Genomic DNA, 26,335 nt, shown 5'->3' on the forward strand with positions numbered 1-26,335 from the left:
AAGATAAAAAGACGCATTTCTGGGGAAAAAAATAACTAAAAACTTTGTAGTATCGCCCAAAACTAATGTAAAGTATTCAAACCACAGAAGAATACCGCATTTTTCGGAGTATAAGTCGCTCCGGAGTATAAGTCGCACCGGCCGAAAATGCATAATAAAGAAGGGAAAAAACATATATAAGTCGCATTTTTGGGGGAAATTTATTTGATAAAACCCAACACCAAGAATAGACATTTGAAAGGCAATTTAAAATAACTAAAGAATAGTAAACAACAGGCTGAATAAGTGTACGTTATATGAGGCATAAATAACCAACTGAGAACGTGCCTGGTATGTTAACGTAACATATTATGGTAGGAGTCATTCAAATAACTATAACATATAGAACATGCTATACGTTTACCAAAAAATCTGTCACTCCTAATCGCTAAATCCCATGAAATCTTATACGTCTAGTCTCTTACGTGAATGAGCTAAATAATATTATTTGATATTTTACGGTAATGTGTTAATCATTTCACACATAAGTCGCTCCCGAGTATAAGTCGCACCCCCGGCCAAACTATGAAAAAAAACTGCGACTTATGTCCGAAAAATACGGTAAGTGTTTATTACATTTTAACAGATGTGTAGATAGAAAACGTGTACATTGGCAAGCAGATAAATAATAGTTTTGATGAAATAATATAACTAGAATTTATGCAATATGCTAACGTGTACGTCAGCAGCTAAATTAGGAGTCTTTGTAACCTGTTTTAAAATGCATCCATAATTATTTATAAATCGTAAAATATATTGTTATCACAGGAGGTTGCAATATAAATCGCGATTTTGATTTTAGGCCATATCCCCCGTCCCTAACACTCAAAAATGGCTGATGTCTGCCATCACAGAAAGTAAACACCTTTCTTACCCAGACTCTGTTTGGTTTGATCAATGAGTCTCTTGAGACGCTGGACCTCCAGGAAGCTGTGGCGGTGCGTGATGGAGTAGAGCAGCAGGAAACCATCAGCCCAGCGGATGGAGGCCTCCAGTGAAGACGCGCAGCTCTCCTGCGGCACATAAACTGAGGTTTCCAAAGCTCGTAGGAGGATCGATGACAGAAGAGCGTTATACCTTACGAGCTGTGTCCAAGATCTCCAAGTCAACAGCTTCCTGGTCCACGAGCCTGCTGCACCTGTAGGTCATCTCTAGCGATGGAAGACGCAATGAGAGAGAAGCTTGCGTGTCAGGGGTTACCTGGACTTACCTTTTTTGTGGTCGTACTCGCCAATGAAGCGCTTGGTCATGAAGCGGACGCACAAGGCTGTATGAAAATGACAAACCTCTTAGCTGGGACAAGAGACAAACTTTCTTAACCCAGAAAACTGATGTCAAATCCATAGTCACGGTGTCTGAAATCATTTAAAAATGTTTTTTATTTTCTACTTTTATTTTCTCTATTTAATTAAATCTAATTGGAAAAAAAGTTATTTTATTTTTAATGTAAAAATATATATTTTTTCTTTTTTTAACATTTTGTAATTATTTTCTTTTTAGGTTTTTTTTATATTTATTTTTTTATGTGCTTTATAAGAAAATATAAAAGCAACTGTATCAATAATAATAATAATATAACACTGTAACAGTGGAGTGTTTTAAGACCCACTTTTATTCTTTGGCTTTTAACACTATGTGAGTTGTGTGGTCCTCTGTTGTCTTCTGTGTTTTTGTTTTGTTTTTATAAATTTTGATTTCTATTTACTGTTTTAATTGGTTTTGCCCTTTAAAATCGTTTTTAATCATATTTATTTTTATATTGTTTTTATAATTATTTATTTTTTGTTTTTATTCAGTCATTGGTGGAGCTAAGGATAATATTTGAATATTGTTTTTAATATTGTTGTGCAGCACTTTGGAAACATTTTTGTTGTTTAAATGTGCTATATAAATAAAGTGGATTGGATTGGATTGGAATAGTTTTACTCCAAAAATGAGTTCTTGAAAATACATAAAATAAAAAGATATAAAAATATATTTTTTTGTAAATATATATATATATATATATATATATATATATATATATATATATATATATATTGTATATACATATATGGATACATAGAAGTGTATATATATATATATATATATATATATATATATATATATATATATATATAGATAGATAGATGGATAGTACTTTATTGATTCCTTTAGGAGAGTTCCCTCAGGAAAATATATATATATATATATATGTATATATATATATATATATATATATATATATATATATATATATATATATATATACACACTTATATATATATATATATATATATATATATATACACTTATATATATATACACTGTATATATATACACTGTATATATATATATATATATATATATATACGAATATATAGAAGTGTGTATATATATATATATATATATATATATATATATATATATATATGTGGATATATAGAAGTGTATATATATATACATATATATATATATATGGATATATAGAAGTATATATATATATGGATATATAGAAGTGTATATATATATATATATATATATATATATATATATATATATATATATATATATATAGAAGTGTATATATATATATAAATATATGGATATATAGAAGTGCATATATATATATATATATATATATATATATATATATATATATATATATATATATATATACACACACACACATATATATATATACTTTATGTATATATATATATATATATATATATATACACACACATATATATACACACACATATATATATATATATACTGTATATATATACTGTATGTATATATATATATATATATATATACACACACATATATATACACACACATATATATATATATACTGTATATATATACTGTATGTATATATATATATATATATATATATATATATATATATATATATATATATATATATATATATAATTGATTTAGAATCAGAATAACAGAAAAAAATTTGCAATTTGAAAGTGAATCGATTTTTGAGCACCCCTGATAAAATGATACTGTACCTGTGAAGTTACTGCATTTGGTTGTAACCTTATTGTAATTAACTGTAAAATCACAGCAGTACAACAGTACATTACTGTATAAGTTACTGTGAAAGCAATGCAATTATTAGCTAGTTAATTTGCTGCAAATGTACAATGACCAGTTTTACAGTCTACCTGTTTTTCCTGTGTTGGCAGCTCCAAGTATGAGGAGCTTAACTGGAACCATCTTCTGTCCTAGCAAAAAGCCCCGATCTGGTCCAAAGCAGGGAGAGGGGGAAAAAAACGCCTAAAATTGGAATAAAATGCCAAATACGGTTATAAGAGGAGTAAAGTCAGTCAGGTCTTGTTATGCTGGTGTTCGCTCGCACGAGTTGGCTCTGACTGAGGAGAAAGAGCCAGCAGGGTGGAGGACACAATTCCAGACACCAACTTCCCAATCTGGTCACAGCAGACACATGAACTTTTTTTTTCAACGACACACCATAATTTACTGAGGGCTGCAACATACTTAGACATTTGAACTGTTTTTTCCTTATTTAAATCACACACTGCTCAGACTACAATTACACAAAACCGACGATGCAATGTTTTTTTTTTTTCCTGCAGGTGACTGGTGTGCATGAAGAGATCAGAAATGTTTTCAGTTACTCGTTTTTATCAAGGAAATACTCACTGGTAGCAGTTATACAACGACATTAGGATCTGACAAATTACAATTTTTACCAATTTATACTCTATTTGTGGAAAATATTTTAAAATAGTCATTGATCTAAGTTGTGTTTTCCCATTGTAAACATTCCGCAAGGTGGTGCCATACAGTAGGAAGGGGGTTCATATGGCCCCATTCATCGCGGTTTACCCTGACACATGAAACGTGACGAATGGTGGGGTTGCTACGTAGAGTGGCACTTGTTATCATTTTCAGCAGACTGCATTTCAAAAATGATTAGCCCCTTGCCCCCTTCCTTCCTCTCATGAAAGATCCACCCAGGAATGAGGCCATATGAATTCCTTCCCTACTGTATCCCCATGCTATGCTACAGTTTATCTCACCTACAAAACGTTTTGCCTACATAATACATCTATAATAATGTGTATGGAAACTTCTAAATTTAACAAAAATGAAAATGTGAATACAAAAATAGTATTACCCTTTCTGGTGTGTGTCCACCTACAGTATATACTAAGTCACAAACGATCGGCTTGCAACTGCGAATCGGTTCTCATTGTTCATTTGAAAGAGCCGTTCAAAAGACTCTACTTGTTTGTGAACGTCACATCTCTAATCAGAACCGTAAAATATAATATTCTGTATTTATATGCAGTATAAATGTGTGTGTGTGTGTGTGTGTGTGTGTGTGTGTGAAACGCTAACAGTTAGCGCGCTAGCCAGATAGCGTTAATGAAGAATATATATACCATACTGGTGTTGTCCCGATACCAATCTTTTGGTACTGGTACCATCTTCGATCCCTCAGGCGGTACGGCGTCAAAAAGCGACATCAGTGTGTAAAGGATATCACCACATTGGCTCAGGAACACTTCAGAAAACCACTGTCAGTAACTCCAGTTGGCCGCTACATCTGTAAGTGCAAGTTAAAACTCTACTATGCAAAGCCAAAGCCATTTATCAACAACACCCAGAAACGCCGCCGGCTTCGCTGGGCCCGAGCTCATCTAAGGTGGACTGATGCAAAGTGGAAAAGTGTTCTGTGGTCTGACGAGTCCAGATTTCAAATAGTTTTTGGAAACGGCGGACCAAAGAGGAAAAGAACCATTCGGATTGTTAAAAGCGCAAAGTTCAAAAGACAGCATCTGTGATGGTATGGGGGGTGTATTAGTGCCCATCTGTGAAGGCACCATTAATGCTGAAAGGTACATACAGGATTAGGAGCAACATATGTTGCCATCCAAGCAGCGTCTTATACATGGACGCCCCTGCTTATTTCTTCAAGACAATGCCAAGCCACTATGGTACATTTTCAGTCGACTTTATACCTGCATTATCCTTTCCATCCTTTGTAACCGAGCTACTGTGTGGAACAATTTCCCTTGTGGATCAATAAAGTTTGTCTAAATTTAAGTCTAAGTCTATTCTGCACGTGTTACAACAGCGTGGCTTCTTAGTAAAAGAGCGTGGGTACTAGACTGGCCTGTCTGTAGTCCAGACCTGTCTCCCATTGAAAATGTGCGGCGCAATATGAAGCCTAAAATACGACAACGGAGACTGTTGAACAACTTAAGCTGTAGATCAAAAATTTAGTTTTTTCAGTTCCAACATTAAATATCTTGTCTTTGTAGTGTATTCAATTGAATATAAGTTGAAAAGGATTTGCAAATCATTGTATTCTGCTTTTATTTACGATTTACACAACGTGCCAACTTCACTGGTTTTGGGTTTTGTACATAAAAAATAAGCAACGGCTGCACTTTGGACACCACTGATTCAAATAAAAAGCACTCAATACAGTTCAGATAATATTTTATTCATTTTCAAAGCTAATGTTTCCTCCAACAGAGCTTATTACCAGGAGTGAAAACCATGAAAGTGGCTACAACAAGGACACGTTTAAATTAAAAAGGCGCAACACTGAGTTTAAAGAAGTGTGGATCTTTCCAGTACACTTAAGAGTTTATGGACTAGTGTTGGCGTTTAACAAATGGAGGGCTCGTCCACAGCAGCAGCTCCCTCTGTGGAGGCTTTCACACACTTGGCCATCGTTTGCGAGGCTCTGCTGATTGAATCTGAACGAGAACATGATTGGGATTAGAAGCTGGATTTTGCTTCGGTGTAATTCCTCGGTGCATACTGCCCGTACCTGTCATGTAGAAGTCTTTTACCGAAAGCTGAGGTGGTATGAGAGGAGCCGCGATGAGGTCTTGCTTTAACCCCTGACGGAGAACGAGATCGTTGAAGAATGTTTGCTAATGAGAGACTCGGCAAGTCAATGCGAGGCTTACCTGAGCGAGCTCGTTTGCCTGCTTAAAATAGTTTGCCTCCTCCACGTCGTCATAGCGCACCAGGTTGGGAGACACCTCAGCCAGCCGGGATCGAACCTCATCCATGGAGTCATAGGGCAGCGTTATGCCTGCCAGCTGGTGGCACACAGTCACATTTTTATTAGAACCGCTGCGGACGTTTTACCCGAATATGTCACCTCATGCTCACCTCTGATATAGCTCGGATGACTTTCCAGTCCTCCCGGGCCATTCCGGGTGCTGTGACAGCCACTCGGGTCTGCTGGCTCCTCCCCTCTGTGTTGACGTAAGTAGCGTTCTTTTCAGTGTACGCTGCGCCAGGGAGGATGATGTCCGCCATTGTTGCACCGACATCACCATGGTGACCTGTAAGGATTTAAAAAGGGACTTCAGTATACAGTAGGGCGATTGTGGCAAACATAATAATCATGGTTATTTTGATACAAAAATTATAATTATTCAGTCATTTTAAAACACGAGTATTTATGTGCATCGGTTGGGAACATCTCTGCGCTGCTGACCCGTCTCCGCTCGGGATGGTTTCCTGCTGGCCCCACTATGGACTGGACTCTCACTATTATGTTAGATCCACTATGGACTGGACTCTCACAATATTATGTCAGACCCACTCGACATCCATTGCATTCGGTCTCCCCTAGAGGGGGGGGGGGGGTTACCCACATATGCGGTCCTCTCCAAAGTTTCTCATAGTCATTCACATCGACGTCCCACTGGGGTGAGTTTTTCCTTGCCCTTATGTGGGCTCTGTACCGAGGATGTCGTTGTGGCTTGTGCAGCCCTTTGAGACACTTGTGATTTAGGGCTATATAAATAAACATTGATTACATTGTACCATCAAAACTCAAATATAATTAAAAACAACAACAGATATATTACCGTATTTTTCGGACTATAAGTCGCTCCGGAGTATAAGTCGCACCGGCCGAAAATGCATAATAAAGAAGGGAAAAAAACATATATAAGTCGCACTGGAGTATAAGTCGCATTTTTGGGGGAAATTTATTTGATAAAACCCAACACCAAGAATAGACATTTGAAAGGCAATTTAAAATAAATAAAGAATAGTGAACAACAGGCTGAATAAGTGTACGTTATATGAGGCATAAATAACCAACTGAGAACGTGCCTGGTATGTTAACGGAACATATTATGGTAAGAGTCATTCAAATAACTATAACATATAGAACATGCTATACGTTTACCAAACAATCTGTCACTCCTAATCGCTAAATCCCATGAAATCTTATACGTCTAGTCTCTTACTTGAATGAGCTAAATAATATTATTTTGTATTTTACGGTAATGTGTTAATAATTTCACACATAAGTCGCTCCTGAGTATAAGTCGCACCCCCGGCCAAACTATGAAAAAAAACTGCGATTTATAGTACGAAAAATACGGTAGTAACAAATAAACAAGTAAAATAATAATAATAATAATAGTAACAACAGTAAATTAAAATTACACTAGTGATACAATAAAACAATAAAATAAATGGTTCCCTTTTAAAAAAATTTAAATTCTGTCTTTTTACCAGCTACCCTTATTTTACTACCATACTACATACTTTTGTTGTCATGTATAAAATTTAATAGAATGCAAAAATCTTAACATTTATTGGTGCATTACATTTTTGATCAATATTTAAAGTCAAAGCATCCATTCATCCATCCATTTTCTACCGCTTATTCCCTTTGGGGTCGCAGGGGGCGCTGGAGCCTATCTCAGCTACAATTGGGCGGAAGGCGGGGTACACCCTGGACAAGTCGCCACCTCATCGCAGGGCCAACACAGATAGACAGACAACATTCACACTCACATCCACACACTAGGGCCAATTTAGTGTTGCCAATCAACTTATCCCCAGGTGCATGTCTTTGGAAGTGGGAGGAAGCCGGAGTACCCGGAGGGAACCCACGCAGTCACAAGGAGAACATGCAAACTCCACACAGAAAGATCCCGAGCCCGGGATTGAACTCGGGACTACTCAGGACCTTTTTATTGTGAGGCACATGCACTAACCCCTGTTCCACCATGCTGCCCCGTCAAAGCATCATATTTTTCGTAAATATATTAATCAGAATCAGAATCAGAAATACTTGAATAATCCCCAAGGGGGAATTACGATTTTCAGCACAATCCCATAGAAGAGCAGACAAACATTACAGGGAGACAGAACAGGATCGCTGACGGGTCTGCCAACATCAGGTGATAAACAGGTAAACGCTGGGGGGGGATGGTTGAGAAAAATTTATTATTTTGTTTAATGTTTTCTTTAAGTACATTACGTTTGTGTTAGGTACTTTTTTGTTAGCGCGGTCGGACTGGATGTTGTGCACAGCCCTGTTATTGTGAAGGGGGGGAAGTGTGCTGATGTTCTGAGCTTGACAAGTAAGGCAACGACTTGAGGCATTAAAAAAAAAAAAGCGTGCCTCGCGACTGCTTTCCTGGTCGTACATTGGTCTTACATCTATGATGGGTAGGGCTGTGAATCTTTGGGTGTCCCACGATTCGATTCAATATCAATTCTTGGGGTCACGATTCGATTCAAAATTGATTTTTTTTTTCAATTCAACACGATTCTCGATTCAAAAACGATTTTTTTCCCGATTCAAAACGATTCTCTATTCATTCAATACATAGGATTTCAGCAGGATCTACCCCAGTCTGCTGACATGCAAGCAGAGTAGTAGATTTTTGTAAAAAGCTTTTATAATTGTAAAGGACAATGTTTTATCAACTGATTGCAATAATGTAAATTTGTTTTAACTATTAAATGAACCAAAAATATGACTTATTTTATCTTTGTGAAAATATTGGACACAGTGTGTTGTCAAGCTTATGAGATGCGATGCAAGTGTAAGCCACTGCGACACTATTGTTCTTTTTTTTTTGATAAATGTCTAATGATAATGTCAATGAGGGATTTTTAATCACTGCTATGTTGAAATTGTAACTAATATTGATACTGTTGTTGATAATATCCATTTTTGTTTCACTACTTTTGGTTTGTTCTGTGTCGTGCTTGTGTCTCCTCTCAATTGCTCTGTTTATTGAGTGTTGCTGGGTCGGGTTTGGAGCCTATTTTAGCTGTATTTGGGCGGTAGGTAAATCCTTAAGTAGATTAACAATTATTTTGACAAAATAATAAAACCCGAAATTACGCAGTATGTCACCGCATACGTCAGCAGTCATTTTAGGAGCCTGTGTAACCCCTTTGGTTACAAACAGGTTATATGTAAATGGTTATAACATATATACAGTACAGGCCAAAAGTTTGGACACACCTTCTCATTTCGATGCATTTTCATGACTATTTACATTGTAGATTGTCACTGAAAGCATCAAAACTATGACACCTGTGAAGTGAAAACCATTTCAGGTGATTACCTCTTGAAGCTCATCGAGAGAATGCCAAGAGTGTGTAAAGCAGTAATCAGAGCAAAGGGTGGCTATTTTGAAGAATCTAGAATATAAAACATGTTTTCAGTTATTTCACCTTTTTTGTTAAGTACGTAACTCCACATGTGTTTATTCATAGTTTTGATGCCTTCATTGACAATCTACAATGTAAATAGTCATGAAAATAAAGAAATTGCATTGAATGAGAAGGTGCGTCCAAACTTTTGGCGATATAGATTTTAGGCCATATCGCCCATCCTTACACTGTACCATACCTGCCAACTTTTGAAATCAGAAAAACCTAGTAGCCAGGGTCCAAGGGCCGCAGGCCCCGGTAGGTCCAGGACAAAGTCCTGGTGGAGGGTTCAGGGCTTCGCCCCCCGACGCAAAATGATTATTAGCATTCAGACAGGTTAAAATGTTGCTAAAACCATCACTTTTCTATCAGTCACAGTGACTTTTCAAAACAAAAATATTACAGCAAAAATCATATGGGTTGATTGGCATGTTTATTCTGTAAACTAACTTCAATAGTTTGAAATTATTTTGACAGTTAATGCCAGTTATCCTGTCAACCTTTCACAAGACTTCAATTTGTTAATTGAAAGTATAAACAGTATAAACACTTTTTACAGTAAAACAGTACTAAACAATTCCATAAAAAAAAAAATTGGTGTCATTATTACGGTAACTTTCTGTCCAAGCTTGTATAATCTACTGCCTTGTTCAATTGTAAAAAATATTCTGTGCCTAAAATTCACATTTCTATCACAATTATCATACTGTAAACATGGTAAGCTAACTTCATTAAAATTAATAGTCCTGTCAATAGCATGGAATTACAATTCAAATGTAGTTTTTTTGTAAGCCTTTCAAAAGAATTCAAAATATGAAAAATTAATGAAAATTAATTTAAGCCATCAGACACTTGAAAAGTGGCACATAACATCTCTAATGTAATCATTTGAACTTTTCAACAGAAATAGCACTGCAAAAATATTAAGGACATACTTCTGTATTTTGGTAGTTATGCTGTCAACATTTAACAAGATTTCTTCAACTTGGACTTGAAAGCATAAATAGTATAAACACTTTTAACAGTATGTCGTGCTGTGAAATACAGCCGACAGGATTGCGCACCAAACACGAAGCAAGGCCAAAGCGCATATGCATGGTGCAGGAGAACAAAGGACTTCTTTCATTTAAGGTTTGTGATAAACCATCAAACTCATTCGTTAAAAGGACTCTATAGTAATATAAAGCGAATTTTTCTGGACATTATCATGCAAGAAAAGTTTATTTTTGGGACCGCGATCACCGCGTAATGATTTTTAAATGTTGCATTACAAACATTTAACTGTCCCATGTGATCAGCCAGTGCGATTGGAAATCCATGCTCAATTATTGCCTCCGTAAATAAAACTTCGGCATTTATCACATCCAAAGAATCTGTTTGGGCGACGAAAAACGTTGAAAGTTTTCCACTTGTATCGCTAGCAACGGCATTAGACTTGTGTTTTTTTGTCCCAACGTGGTCTTTTACATCGCTAATTCCGTGTCCGATCGAAAAATCTTGTCTGCACAAGGTGCAATTCGCGTAGTTTTCACCCTTTTTTTTTTTTTTAATTAATGAAAAACCGTATTTTTTATCACTGCAACCGTAACCCGGAATAGGTTGATGAAAACCGTACGAATTACGGGAAAACCGGAGTAGTTGGCAGGTATGCTGTACTCTGATTTCTTTGTGGCATGTTGGTAAGACGTGTGTGCAAATACCCTGGTAGATGACGAGACTGTCTTTAGGAAGGTCGGCTCGGGTGATGCACCCACTATCGGCTCCCAGCAAGAACAAGACTTTGGGTGGGTTCGTCCTGATGGCGTCCACGCCGGCCTTGTAGCCCAAGTCCAGAGCCGCCACCTGACTGGCCACTCTGTTGACACCCATAGAAGCTCAAGTTTGACATCCGTTCTGCATATCTATCATCTGCCTTACGTACCTGTGCAGGACATTGAGAACTTTCCAACCTTCCTCCACTCCACTGCTAGTTCTGGCATTCTGAGCGATGGTGGAAACGGCACTCAAAATGGCAGCGCCGTCTTCTCTCTGTAGAGCGCTGCTGCCCACTATGACCACTGGACGCTGCGCAGCTGCAAGGACCTACAGACCAACAGCATCAATAGAGAATGTGAAATACTTCATGTTGTCTGCTTGCTCATGGGCAGCAGAGTTCCGCTCTTACCTGGCAGAAGGGATGTGTTCCATTTGCCAGATCTTTCAGTACAGATGTCTCCTCTCCAAGATGGTCATATGTGTAACTCAGGTCCACATTGTGACCCACCAGGGCAACCTGCAGCTCATTGTGGAGCCAGCTGGATCACATGGAGAATATTTGTTTCTGCCTTTGTTTATATCAAGTGGGTCGCAATGTTTTTTTAATATAAATAATCAAACATAATCTTGTTTATGTTAAGGATTGGGCATAATTTCAATTTCGACGATTTCGGTTTCTCGTTTTGATTCCAGTTTCAATTCTTACTGGGTTATTTTCAACCAGTAAATAAATATCAATCCTTTAAACTTGACTATAAATGTGAAGATTCTTTCCGCAGAAGTACACTTTCACTTTATTTTAGAAAACATCGAAAAAAAAGTTTACAGACCCTCTGTTTATGGGTTAGGGATAGGGATGTTCCAATCTAGTTTCATGCTGTTGATTTCGATTATTGACACTTCAACAATATCAACACAATATTTAAACTGGTTGCTCATTTTCTTTCATTACATACAATTGTTTGAGCAAAACAAAGTCAATCCACAGTAAACAAATACTCACAATAACTAAAATCTATTACTTATTTACATCAATTGTTTTTTTCCCTCAACGTCCTGCTGTGTCCAGGGAATTAATTATTCCTTGAAATTGTAAGCATAACAAAAAAATAAAAAATAAAAAATAAAAAAATTATTGATCTAATCACGCTAACATCTAACCTATACTGATACTACCCTAGGTATCAGCACCACCGATTAACGAATTGATGTGTCTTCTCTTAGTGTGTGTGTAAAAGAGGAGCCCACCTGTTTTTATATTATCCTTTCTCCAGACTCTTATTAATCTACTTGTTGATTTCCTGTTAATAAATACTAACTTTGTGCTGTAACATGGTTCCAATAACACTTCTTAAACTTTACTAAGCACTTATTTCTTCTGTTCTTTCATGCTTGCTTAGCGATGAGCTTGCCTGCTCCTGCTTGCTCTTACTGTGTGGGTTTACATTGGAGATTGACCAATGTGTTTTTTTTCCAGGGCTGATACCAATACCAATTATCAGTAGTCAAGGAGGCCGATAACCGATTTTTGGAGCAGATATTCATTTGCAGTTAAAGTTTTATAAAAACATGAAAAGTATATGTCAGTAAACAGCTGGACAAGGCTTTAAATTGTTTAAAACGTTTTTTTTGGCCCAGTAGCAACTATTCTATTGTTGTGGTTAGTTAGCAGCAAAACTACATTAGGAGATTTCACAAACACCTATATTACAAGTGTCTAATGCTGCGGGTCAGACCAGCGTCAACACTTTAAGTTTAAAATATGGGAAATCTCCTGGGAAAATTGGTTAAAAAAATATTTGGGATTTCTCTACATCACAATAACATCTACTCAATTTTACACAATTTTATAGCAGTTTATGTATTTAATACATTGTACGGTTTCCTGGTGAGGAACCATGACATATTGCAAACATTTAAATAAAAACAGTTCTGGGCTCCTTCACGTAGCTTATAGTTGAGTAATTTTTTCAGACTGGCTGACATAATTTCTTGTTCGATGTTACAGAATGTATGAGAATGTGTGAGCTGCTGCCTGCTCTTCTTCAAAAAGTATCCTATTTGTCAAGATATTCACACAAAGTTTGGACATTTGGCAGAATATTTTTTATGTTGTCTTTATGTCTATCCATCTCTGTCGCGTTATTTGATTGTGTCATGGAACAATGAAACTTGCGGCGCTTCTTTAATGAACTCACACATGCAGCTGAGCAAACCAGAGAAGAATTCTCACAATAACTCAAATAAATGCCCTGTGAGATATCAAAACATATTTGAGAGTATATTTTTTTTTCTTAAATTACCGGTAATACAAAAATAAAAGATTGGGCTCCGGCAAAAAGAGAACTTTTCTCATGCACGGCAAAATGGCTGGTGGTTGAGCAGTGGTTATTACTATCTACTTCACTATTTTTTAAAACAACAACAACTAAAACAACTACCGGTAAATACTAGTAACTTATGTGTATATTTTGTATCTGCTTATGTAGTTCTATTGTAGTTTAAAAAAAGGGCGATACCAGCAAAAAAAAAGCCTGATACCGATCTACGTCCATTCATCTATCCATTTTCTACCGCTTGTCCCTCTTTGGGTCATGGGGGTTGTTGAAGCCTATCTCAGCTGCATTTGGGTGAAAGTCAAAATGGCAAATATCGACACCGAAAACCGGCGCGGCCAAAAATTGTTGGATCTCTAGTTAACATGTTGAGCATCATCTTCTAATCCCCAGGCTCCAGTGATATTAACCCTTGTAAGAAATGTAGTCCACACATTTTATCCTGATACATCTCCACTTTGTGATAAATGTAAATCAGCTGAAGTATCACTGTCTCATTCGTTTTGGGAATGTCCAATTATTCAATCATTTTGGTCCAGCATCTTCTTCTTTTACTCGGGGGTACATCAGAGAAAATTTGTCCGACAGAGATATAATCTTGTTTGGGTGGTCTTCAGAAACACAAAAACTTAAATATATTACAGCTGTGTTGCTTCTCGGGACAGTCTTGGCCAAAAGACTCATTCTCAAAGAGTGGAAAACCCCATCTGCACCGAACTTCAGGAACTGGTTAAATGAACTTGTGAATGTAATGACTCTTGAAAAAATAAGATTTATAAACTCTACAAATATGAATAAATGGGAACTAACCTGGAAACCTTTACTGACATATATTGAATCATAACTTATAGACATTTAAAAAAATCTGCTGTATCTTTTTTGTAGTTCTATTCCTTTTTTTATCAGTTATTATTTTTTGTATTGATCCCACACTACTATCGCTTTTTTGTGTCACTTTTTATATGGTTTTGTTTACTTGTTTTTTTTGTGACTTTTTATTTTTTTTTGCATCTGATCACGCCCTGTGACCCTTTTCTTCTTTTTTAAGTGTGAACGGTGGAGAGGTCCTCGGGAGGTGATCTTGTGATCACTTCCTGAGGATCCTTGATGCCGAGGAATATTCATCCATCTTGCTGTGGTCTGGATAGCCTGCTGATCCTGAGCCAGAGCAGGATGGATGGATATATACAATATCTGGGTATTTTTTCTAATAATGTCTATACTGTAAACCTTGAGTTGTTAAAGCCCAAGTGCACCTCTCTCCTCAAGTGTGCATGTGAGTGTGTATGAGTGGATGTGTGCCTGTATGAAGGGTCTGCGTGAGCAAAGTATGACTGTCAAATGTGATTTTAACTGTAAAATTCAATAAAATATATTCGCAAGAAAAATAAATGCAGTTCATTTGCCACAATTGAGGGCTATTGACTTAGGGTAGTGGCGCCACACGGTCTAAGGAGATAGACAGTTAGCTACTTAGCCGCCACGGTGGCAGCTCTTTCTCTTGTTTGGTGGACTGAACATCGAAAATAGGAATCATTAAAAAATTTGGACGATTCCGGGAAAATCGAATGTAACACCCGGCCGGTTAACAATCGATGCTCGATGCCCAACCCTATTTATGTTCCTGTCTTGCAAAAATAGTTTGCCCTGTAACATCTCACCTAATAGTCCCACAAAAAACATGATCAGTCATCACATCATTGCAGAGATTTTTACATTAAATTTAGTGGTTTTACCTCTTGCGGATTCTGGCGTTGAACAGCGGGGCTTCATAGCGTGGGTTGGTCCCGACCAGCAGCAGCAGGTCAGAGTCCTCAATGCCGGCGATGCGCGTGTTCAACAGGTAGTTGGAGCGCAGATCAGTGCTGTAGAAAGAGAAGGGGAAAAATGGATGGAGAAACCTTGTGAAGTACCGTATTTTCCGCACTATAAGGCGCACCTAAAAACCTCCAATTTTGTCAAAAGCTGACAGTGCGCCTTATAATCCGGTGCGCCTTATATATGGACCAATATTGAGCCTCCAACAGGTAAAAGTTTCAATCAATCAATCAATCGCAACTACGGTAAGCAGCCGCCGACTTCATTTTCCCCCGTCTTCATTTTCCCCCGTAGAAGAAGAAGAAGCGCGCGGTGCATGCTGGGATATATGACTGCGCAAGGCGTGCCGTTTCATTTCCATTTGTTTTAAAATGACTCCTATTAAGAGACACGCTGACGACGCAGAGTTTAAACTTAAGACAATCAGTCAAGCAGTAGAACACGGGAATAGAGCAGATTAATGACGACTTCGACGAGACAGAGCCGTATCCGCCCAACTGTTTAATTCGGACACTGAAGAAGAAGAATTCGAGGGATTCGTGGATGAGGAATAACTTCATAAAGTGAGCTTTACATGTTTATTTTGTGTGTTGTGTTGTGTGACATTAACGTTTGAGCAACGTTGAGTTATTGGTATATTGTTATTGCTCTGCACTATTTCGAGTGTTACTATATTGTGATTGCACTAACGTTTGATTTACCGTAACAGTATCACTGTTTTTTACGCGTTTATTGAATCAGGGAAAAGTTCCCCTCCACTATGTGATATAAATGTTGCACTACATGTTATACCTTGCTGTTGTTAAAAGATAAACAAAATACCACGTCACTGACTTCACCTTGGGGAAAATAATAAAACAGCTCTTTATTCATTTTGGGAGTGAAAAGAGTTGTCAGAACGCTGGTTTGTAATCTATTAATAAAGTTTGACTGACCTATCTGACTGTTTTGTTGACATTCCCTTTAGCGCAGCTCCATCTAATGGATGCATAACGTAACCCCAGGCTCTACTGTAGCGTCTATTCTATGCGCCTTATAATGCAGTGCGCCTTATATATGAACAAAGTTTTAAAATATGCCATTCATTGAAGGTGCGCCTTATAATCCGGTGCGCCTTATAGTGCGGAAAATACGGTATATGTGCCTTTCCAAAGGTCCAGTCTGGTTCACTACGTACCCGGCTCCAGCCATAGGGAAGACCTCCTCGGTGCAGAGGCTGTCCGAGTTGAGCCTGTTGAGAAGATCTTTAAGGGAGATGAGAGTTTCTGCATCGGCCAATCCTCCTGCAATGGCGGCCACTTCGCTGCCCTGTACACCTTGCAGCTAAACACAAGCGGTCATTGTGAGGTGTGATGGAACAGATCTAGATGAGAAGGATCGTGGAGACTAAAAGTATGCAGCAAACACGTACAGCTCCTGCAACACGAGTCAGAGCATCCTCCCAGGTGGCCGGAGTTAGCTGACCTGACTCATCCTTCACCATTGGCTGAGTCAATCGCTGCCTCTTCAGGCCGTCATAAGCAAACCTGAAGGAACACAACAGAGTTTATGTTAGGTGGGTAGACAGGACCGGTTTATTTTGTAGAGCAGGAAGGGTTTGACGAGGAGGCGACTTGTCCAGGGTGTACCCCGCCTTCCGCCCGAATGCAGCTGGGATAGTCTCCAGCGACCCCCACAACCCCATGAAGGATAAGCGGTTGAAAATGGAAGAAATGGATGAGGGAAGGGTTTGTATGCAGACGAGTGGAAATCAGTTAGACATGTAAAATAAAAGTGGCACAGGTCGGCTGCTTTTTCTTTCCTAACGTGCAGGTTGTGTTTTACCTAGTTTTGTCCGAGATCCATTCTTCATTGATTTCTTCATTCAGCCTGGGCAGGACCCTCATCACCTCGCCGCCTCTCGTGCTCACCAAGATGTTACTTCCCACGGCGTCCAGCACGTCAATTGACTCCGTTTTCCTGCAACGTGTTTAACATTTCAAATGTCTTCTTTCCCGCTGGTTCAGCTATAATGTTTCCTATACCTGGTCTCCCACGGTCGTGCAGTGAAGGCGTATGGCTTGGAGGTGAGTGCGCCGACCGGGCAGATGTCAATGACATTCCCCGACAGCTCAGACATGAACATCTTCTCCACGTAAGTCCCGATCTGAAGGTTGTTTCCTCTTCCTGTCGTGCCCAGGTCTTCAACTCCAGCAATTTCACTGGCAAAACTGAACAAAAAACATTACTTTTACACACTTTTGTATGTGAAGTGATACTTAAACCATCACTTAATCTTATGTACCGAACACAGCGTGTGCACTGAATGCAACGAGTCATGATGGTTTTGATGAGTGGCCCAATATTCTTGTCTTCCACTGCTCGCTTGCCCTCTGTGAAACGACTGCGGTCCGAACCGAACTGCATGGACTGATCCTGAAAGCACAGCAGGTTTAGGGTTACGGTGAGTAGTAAATCTCATTTCTCCTAATCCTGGTTCCCATGTGACAGCTACCTGCAAGTCACATTCTCCTCCCTGATCACAAATGGGGCAGTCCAGTGGGTGGTTGGCCAACAGGAACTCCATCACTCCCTCTCTGGAGGAACACATTCTCATTAGACAACATTGCCTTCAATTCAAAGAAAGCTTGGCGGCTAACATTAGACTGCAACTCAAGTCTACACCTTGCTTTGCGAGTCTTTTCTGAATTTGTGAGGATGTTCCAGCCCTTCATGACAGGCATGGCGCATGCTGCCACAGGCTAAAGGGGAAAAAAAACACAAGCAAAGAGCAAAACATTTATAGCGACCTTTTCTTCTATAAAGACTCCTTTCTTACTTACCTTTGGGGCTTTCTCGATCTCCACAAGACACATGCGGCAGTTTCCAGCCACAGAGAGGCGCTCGTGATAGCAAAACCTTGGGATCTGGATTCCTACTTTCTCACACGCCTGATGATGGACGACAACAGACAAAACAATTACACAAATACAACACTCGGGCACGCTATTCACACTAAAATGCAATGAACATTTTTTTCTTAACCCATACTTGCCAACCCTCCCGGATTTTCCGGGAGACTCCCGAAATTCAGCGCCTCTCCCGAAAACCTCCCGGGACAAATTTTCTCCCGAAAATCTCCCGAAATTCAGGCGGACCTGAGTGACGTTGTCGACAGCCTGTTTTCAAGTCCGCTTTCCCACAATATAAACAGCATGCCTGCCCAATCACGTTATAACTGTAGAATGATCGAGGGCGAGTTCTTAGTTTCTTATGTGGGTTTATTGTTAGGCAGTTTCATTAACGTCCTCCCAGTGCGGCAACAACACACAACAACAGCAGTCACGTTTTCATCTACCGTAAAGCAGTTCGTCTGCCGTAAACAGCAATGTTGTGACACTCTTAAACAGGACAATATTGCCATCTACTGTGCATACATATGTGACAATAACATCTACGGCTTTTAGAGAGTGCAGTGCACAACTGCGCACACACAACAAGGAGACGAAGCAGAATGCATCATCAGAGAGGGTGTTCAGCATGGTTAGAAAAATAGTGACAGAGAATAGAACAAGGATGGACAATTCAACCCTTAACTCAATGAGTAGATGAGTGTTATGTGTGTGTAAATAAATGAACACTGAAATTCAAGTATTTCTCTTATTTATATATATATATAGCTAGAATTCACTGAAAGTCAAGTATTTCTTATATATATATATATATATATATATATATATATATATATATATATATGAAATACTTGACTTGGTGAATTCTAGCTGTAAATATACTCCTCCCCTCTTAACCACGCCCCCAACCCCCCCCCCCCCCCCCCCACTTCCCGAAATCGGAGGTCTCAAGGTTGGCAAGTATGCTTAACCTTAAAGGGAAACTGCAGTTTTTATTTTTATTTTGGCCATCATTCACAATCATTATGTGACATAAGCACACATACAGTATGTATTACTTTTTTATGCATTCTAACTTGTAAATAAACTTAAACACAAGTCAGCTAACAATGGAGTCAATGAGAGTCGCTCTCTTCTGCCTATAAAGCGCTCTAATCAATCAATCAATCAATCAATGTTTATTTATATAGCCCTAAATCACAAGCGTCTCAAAGGGCTGCACAAGCCACAACGACGTCCTCGGTTCAAATCCCACATCAGGGCAGGGAAAAACTCAACCCAATGGGACAATGAGAAACCTTGGAGAGGACCGCAGATGTGGGGACCCCCCTAGGGCGACTGGTCCAATGGTCAAAAACATCCAAACAACTCTAATTAAGGTTTCATATACACGTATGTATGTATGTAATGTAACAGGCACATTAATAAGAAGAACATGCAATATTTACGTATTTTGCTCATTTTAAGCTTAAGGTGGTGCATTAATTTCATAGACACATCACAATGCTCACTTTTCCTTTCAATAACTACAAGTACCGGTACTAATCATGACACACTTCCTGAGAGACAACATACATAATAAAACAATCACTTGCTGTACAATGTCTGCTTTCACTAAGATGCTGACTGATGAAATGTTCCAATCTTTCCGTTTAGATGAAGAATGAATCATAATACACACAAAGGATTTTTTTTTAAAAGCCGGTGTCGCAAACTAGCGTTATTTTGTGTCCTTTTCACCATCTCCGGTTATAAGTTAAATGTCACAGATGACCATCTTCTCGATTTATGTCCACAACCTTTTATTATCCAGTTATGAGACATGATTTATAATCTAGAATTAACTTTCACCAGCTAACAGCAGATCATGATGCAGCAGCTCAGTACAATATGTCAACACTGTAACTGCACAAGAGGGTTTTTGAGGCAAAATGGATTACTCTCATTAGCACCATTAATAGCTACTAGAACGAGCTGATTTTACAAGTTAGAATTTAAAAAAATACATATGTGTTGTTGTCTCTCATAAGGGTTATGAATGGTAGGAAAAATAATCCATAAAAGTGCAATTCTCCTTTAAGTAGCTAAACACTTATGTAGGATTGTACACATTTTGATAATTCATGAACTTGCCAAAATCAGCCAATTTTATTCAAGCTATGGTTGCACAATAAAGACGATACAAATGTGGTTGAGGATAGAGCTCTTATTGCGATAATGCATGTTGATGACAAATTTAAGTTGTGTACAGCGAACTAAAGCGTTGTCAAGGCAATGGAGAGTTCTCACCAGCAGCTAACATCGATGAAAATAAACTATGTTTCTCACAAGTACCATTATCACTGGAGGACGAGGAATAGCTAACTCTGCTGCATTACACAATGTAGGAGGATACAAAAAGTTTAGCCAACTGCAAAACTAAAGCGCTTGAATGTAAACAGAGGTGGGCGAATTTATACAAATAGAGACAGTAACGATACCAAGTATATTATCAGTATATGGTCTATACTACAGTGATGAGATAAATAGTTTGTTTTGATCACAACATTTTTTTCTTTAGTTTTTGTTATTGTTTACAACCTCAGGAAATAAGTCCCTTGATACAGGAAGACTTTAAGGGCAAAAACCTAAATTTTTAAATCAGAGCCAATAGTAGTTTTTACTTTTGTCTACTTATTTTGCTTGATTGAATTTATTTTAAAATGTGTATGTATGAGGGAATAGGAAAATTATTTAAATATTAATTTCTATTGTTACACCGCCTTCCTTTGTTTTAGTCTGATTAGAGTTGCCCTCAAAAATTGATCTGTAAAATTTTAAGTATGAACACTGACATGGCCAATATTGCCACTGTAACTACTTGGTATTGGATCGATACCAAATTTGTAGAATCGTCCAAACCTGAAGTAAAGTATCCAAACAACAGAATAATAAGTGTTTATTACATTTGAACAAAAGTGTAGATCGAAACATGCTACTACAGAAAGTCACCAGACATTAACAGTAAATTAGCCAGTAGATTAATAACACTTTGGAAAAAATAATACAACTGGAAATTAAGCAACATTTTACAGAATACATCAGCAGCAAAATTAGGAGCCTTTGTAACCTGTTTTGAAATGGTAATATTAACATGTATATGCCAAATAATTAGGGGTGTAACGATTCGTTTTAATTCAGAATTTGTGGTTGCCGACAAAATATTTTTTAGAATTATACGATCCTGAATGATTCAGTGAGTTGAAATCGATTCATTAACTTTTTAGCCCCCCAAAAAATCAACCTGTGTGACTGTGAAATAAACACTGGATACTGGACACTACAGGTTAAGTTTCTTATATTCTTGTTATTTCTTCTAAAGGAATTATGTATTAATAAAGTGTGGACACAAACACGCAAGTAAACAACAATTAATGGCTAATGCATTCACATCTTATTTGATTAAGTGCAACTAACACTTTAAGTTTAATTAAAAAGAGGAAACCTTTTTTGCTCCCATTTTCAACATTCAAGCAATTTTCATTAAAAGTACAGTAATCAACATTTTAACAGTAGATTTACCTGCTACTTTTGCTGCCGTTTTTCAACATAAAAATAATGCAATATTGTTGTTATCAAAAATAAAGTGCAACCAGCATCTCTTCAGGTTCAATTAGGAAGATCATAAAGAAATAACAAAAGTGACAGCGGACAAGTTTGGGCCACACACGGACCAAATGGACGAGGGTGTAATGAACAAAGTTGGAGAGTGAAGTATGACCAGTTTTTCAACTTTTTTTTATACTTTTTCTATAATACTAATATACTGCTAGTGTTTATTAAACTGTTTTTAACCATCTGTGTCAAGCTGGTTGGTTGGCGAACTTTCTCCGCTGTCACTTCCGTTTTGTCCGTCGCATCCTAAGTGGATGTATTACAGCTTCAACTCTTCTGAGAAGGCTGTCCACAAGGTTGCGGAGTGTGTTTATAAGAATTTTTGACCATTCTTCCAAAAGCGCATTGGTGAGGTCGCACACTGATGTTGGTCCAGAAGGCCTGGCTCTCAGTCTCCGTTCTAATTCATCTCAAAGGTGTTCTATCGGGTTCAGGTCAGGACTCTGTGCAGGCCAGTCAAGTTCATCCACACCAGACTCTGTCATCCATGTATTTATGGACCTTGCTTTGTGCACTGGTGCACAGTCATGTTGGAAGACGAAGGGGCCCGCTCCAAACTGTTCCCACAAGGTTGGGAGCATGGAACTGTCCAAAATGTTTTGGTATCCTGGAGCATTCAAAGTTCCTTTCACTGGAACTAAGGGGCCAAGCCCAACTCCTGAAAAACAACCCCACACCATAATTCCTCCTCCACCAAATTTCACACTCGGCACAATGCAGCGTTCTCCTGGCAACCTCCAAACCCAGACTCGTCCATCAGATTGCCAGATGGAAAAGTGTGATTCATCGCTCCAGAGAACGCGTCTCCACTGCTCTAGAGTCCAGTGGCGACGTGCTTTACACCACTGCATCCCACGCTTTGCATCGGACTTAGCGATGTATGACTTGGATGCAGCAGCTCGGCCATGGAAACCCATTCCATGAAGCTCTCTGCGTACTGTACGTGGGCTAATTGGGAGGTCACATGAAGTTTGGAGCTCTGTAGCAACTGACTGTGCAGAAAGTCACCGACCTCTTTGCACTACGCGCTTGTGTGATAACTGTATTATGATGATAACATATATCTGTATCATGAATCAATTTAAGTGGACCCCGACTTAAACAAGTTGAAAAACTTATTCGGGTGTTACCATTTAGTGGTCAATTGTACGGAATATGTACTGTACTGTGCAATCTACTAATAAAAGTCTCAATCAATCAATCAATCAATCCGTTGTGGGGGGGGCACAGGTCCGGTGGCCATGGATGAAGTGCTGGCTGTCCAGAGTCGGGACCCGGGGTGGACCGCTCGCCTGTGCATCGGTTGGGGACATCTCTGCGCTGCTGACCCGTCTCCGCTCGAGATGGTCTCCTGCTGGCCCCACTATGGACTGGACTCTCACTATTATGTTAGATCCACTATGGACTGGACTTTCACAATATTATGCTAGACCCACTCGACCACATATGCAGTCCTCTCCAAGGTTTCTCATAGTCATTCACATCGACGTCCCATTGGGGTTGTGAGTTTTTCCTTGCCTTTATGTGGGCTATGTACCGCGGATGTCGTTGTGGCTTGTGCAGCCCTTTGAGACACTTGTGGTTTACGGCTATATAAATAAACATTGATTGATTGATATATCGTTATCACAAGAGGCTGCAATACATATATTGCATAATCGATATAGAATTTAGGCCATATCGCCATCCATATACATAACTCTAACATGCTTTATATAGCATTATTATTCAGTGTCTTTTAAATGATGTATTTATTTACCTGTAGGACAGTAGTGCCAGCCTCCACCTCCACTGGTTTTCCATCCACAAACACTTCCACCATGTTGCTTGCAGCACGCACAGACATATGCACTGAAATAAATACACATGTTGTACTCAAGCATCCATATATTGTAGACACACATCCCTTTGGGACGTGCACAACTTACCGGTGTTAGATGGAGCCAGGCTGCCCTTGGTGGCTCCTGCTAGGGCTCGGCCAACATTAGGCAGGCGCAACATGATTCTTCACGACAAAAAGGGCAACCAAATAATAAGAGAATGTTACGGTAATCCTCAAAACAACATACACCTGTCATGTGATATACACAACAAACCAAGACACGCACAACAACAACCTTTCAAAAAGAGGAACTAACGTCACATAAAGTAGAATTCTGGATACGTGCTAATATTAATAATGTGAAACTCCAGTATATTTATACATATATTGGGAAATTAAGGTGGCAGGAGTCCTTGCCTGACAGGCTATTAGCATTAGCTAAGAGTACTACTCAAGGACATGGTGTTGTAACAGCTTTACTGAGGATTACATTGGATACGCCACGCTCTACTTCTGTTGCTGTTCATCAATGCAATGATGTAATTACATTTATTATATTTCGGATCATTACCTGTCGCTATTTGGCCTTCTGGACCAGAACAGCGGTGATTTGTATTATTCCTGCAATCCAGAGGCAATGGCGTAGTTGGCGGAACTAGCGGAAGTTTCGTCTTCCGTTTACATACCACGTTCAAAGTAGTCTGCCATCTAGTGGACATATGTGTAAACAGCATGGATGCTAAAGAAATGTGTAAATTGTTTTGCACTAGCGCCATAATAATATCCTAAAGTTTAGGATATTATTTTTCAACCACTGTGCCGCGGCACACTAGTGTACCATGAGATATTGTTTGGTGTGCCGTGGGAAATCATGCAATTTCACCTAGTTGGTCAGAAAAGTATTTTTTTGCAAACCAATAATTAAAATCCGCAAACAATGGGCCGTTGTAGAGTGCCTGTGCTGTCTGGAGATCAGCAGGGTAACCATGTAATACTCTTCCGTACCAGTAAGTGGCAGCAGGTAGCTCATTGTTTTGTAAACGTCCTTTGAGACAAGAAAATTAATGATGGTCCATATCCATCCATTTCTACCGCTTATTCCCTTTGGGGTCGCGGGGGCACTGGAGCCTATCTCAGCTACAATCGGGCGGAAGGCGGGGTACACCCTGGACAAGTCGCCACCTCATTGCAGGGCCAACACAGACAGACAACATTCACGCTCACATTCACACACTAGGGCCAATTTAGTGTTGCCAATCAACCTATCCCCAGGTGCATGTCTTTGGAAGTGGGAGGAAGCCGGAGTACCCGGAGGGAACCCACGCAGTCACGGGGAGAACATGCAAACTCCACACAGAAAGATCCCAAGACTACTCAGGACCTTCGTATTGTGAGGCAGACACACTAACCCCTCCTCCACCATGCTGCCCTTAATGATGGTTATTATCATTATTATTATTATCCATCCATTTTCTACCGCTTGTCCCTTTCGGGGTCGCGGGGGGTGCTGGAGCCTATCGGACGGAAGGCGGGGTACACCCTGGACAAGTCGCCACCTTATTACTATTATTATTATTATTATTATTTTTTTTTTATATAAACCTTTGTTTATAAATTTCAACATTTACAAACAGTTGAAAATAATAATTAAAGTAAGTACAAAAAAAGTACAAAACAGCGCCAGGGGTTTGTAAATTCAAAGTAACTAAAATAGAATGATATATATATATATATATATATATATATATATATATATATATATATATATATATATATATATATATATATATATATGTATGTGTGGGAAAAAATCACAAGACTATTTCATCTCTACAGGCCTGTTTCATGAGGGGGGGTACCCTCAATCGTCAGGAGATTTTAATGGGAGCATTCGCATACCATGGTTTATATAGGGCACAGAGTGGGTGGGTACAGGCTGGCCTAGGGGCGTGGTGATTGGCTCATGTGTTACCTAGGAGGTGTTTCCGTCTATGGCGGCATGCTGTTACAATTTCGCTGCGCTTGTTGAGGGATGACAGGTCTGGACGGTAAATAATAAACAGTTTCTCTTTCAAGCATAGGTTGCATCTTTTATTACCACTATTGTAAGGTGTGCTGGATGCAAGAATTTGCCATGTTATTGAATATTCAACATTATTGTCTTTGAGGTCCCAAATGTGTTTGCTGAGTTCTGTGGTATTTCGCAGGTTTTTGTTCCTGAAAGAAGCCTTGTGATTGTATATATATATATATATATATATATATATATATATATATATATATATATATATATATATATATATATATATATATATATATATATAATAAACAAAGTGCAAAGCCATAGGCTCACTCAATCTCAGTAAGTTATGATAACGTTTTTATGAAAGCGAATAACTAGTACCTGTATGTATGTCCCGGCAAGAAATCTGCGTTCAAAGAACTCCGGCTTATTAGTGATTCCCAGAGCCCAAAAAAAGTCTGCGGGCTATAGAGCGTTTTCTATTCGGGTTCCAGTACTATGGAATGCCCTCCCGGTAACAGTTAGAGAT

At 38.6% G+C, this 26,335-nt stretch overlaps 2 protein-coding genes across 2 annotated transcripts in view; both read right to left on the bottom strand.

Annotated features, from left to right (window-relative positions):
- LOC133622600 (ras-related and estrogen-regulated growth inhibitor) overlaps window positions 1-3,268 on the bottom strand; it is a 9,509-nt gene extending 6,241 nt beyond the window's left edge. The window contains exons 1-4 of the mRNA XM_061985428.1: window positions 3,204-3,268; window positions 1,250-1,306; window positions 1,117-1,190; window positions 914-1,052 (exon numbers count right to left, since the gene is read on the bottom strand). Of these exons, the coding sequence (XP_061841412.1) occupies window positions 914-1,052; window positions 1,117-1,190; window positions 1,250-1,306; window positions 3,204-3,255 (322 nt within the window). The 5' untranslated portion in view covers window positions 3,256-3,268. The remainder of the gene's footprint in view (window positions 1-913; window positions 1,053-1,116; window positions 1,191-1,249; window positions 1,307-3,203) is intronic.
- A 2,226-nt stretch (window positions 3,269-5,494) lies between these two features.
- Window positions 5,495-24,483, bottom strand: ndufs1 (NADH:ubiquinone oxidoreductase core subunit S1). Its single transcript, XM_061985163.1, has 19 exons — window positions 24,355-24,483; window positions 23,890-23,966; window positions 23,721-23,812; window positions 18,239-18,346; window positions 18,081-18,157; window positions 17,911-17,992; window positions 17,701-17,831; window positions 17,441-17,626; window positions 17,241-17,375; window positions 16,828-16,942; window positions 16,594-16,739; window positions 15,335-15,463; window positions 11,672-11,801; window positions 11,429-11,589; window positions 11,208-11,362; window positions 6,199-6,374; window positions 5,991-6,125; window positions 5,849-5,921; window positions 5,495-5,774 (listed from the first exon to the last, which is right to left on the bottom strand). The coding sequence occupies exons 2-19, from the start codon at window positions 23,960-23,962 to the stop codon at window positions 5,683-5,685; spliced, it is 2,196 nt and encodes a 731-aa protein (XP_061841147.1). The 5' UTR covers window positions 23,963-23,966; window positions 24,355-24,483; the 3' UTR covers window positions 5,495-5,682.
- Window positions 24,484-26,335: the final 1,852 nt, after the last annotated feature.

The sequence above is a fragment of the Nerophis lumbriciformis genome, linkage group LG23 (assembly GCF_033978685.3).
Source record: "Nerophis lumbriciformis linkage group LG23, RoL_Nlum_v2.1, whole genome shotgun sequence".
NCBI lineage: Eukaryota > Metazoa > Chordata > Actinopteri > Syngnathiformes > Syngnathidae > Nerophis > Nerophis lumbriciformis.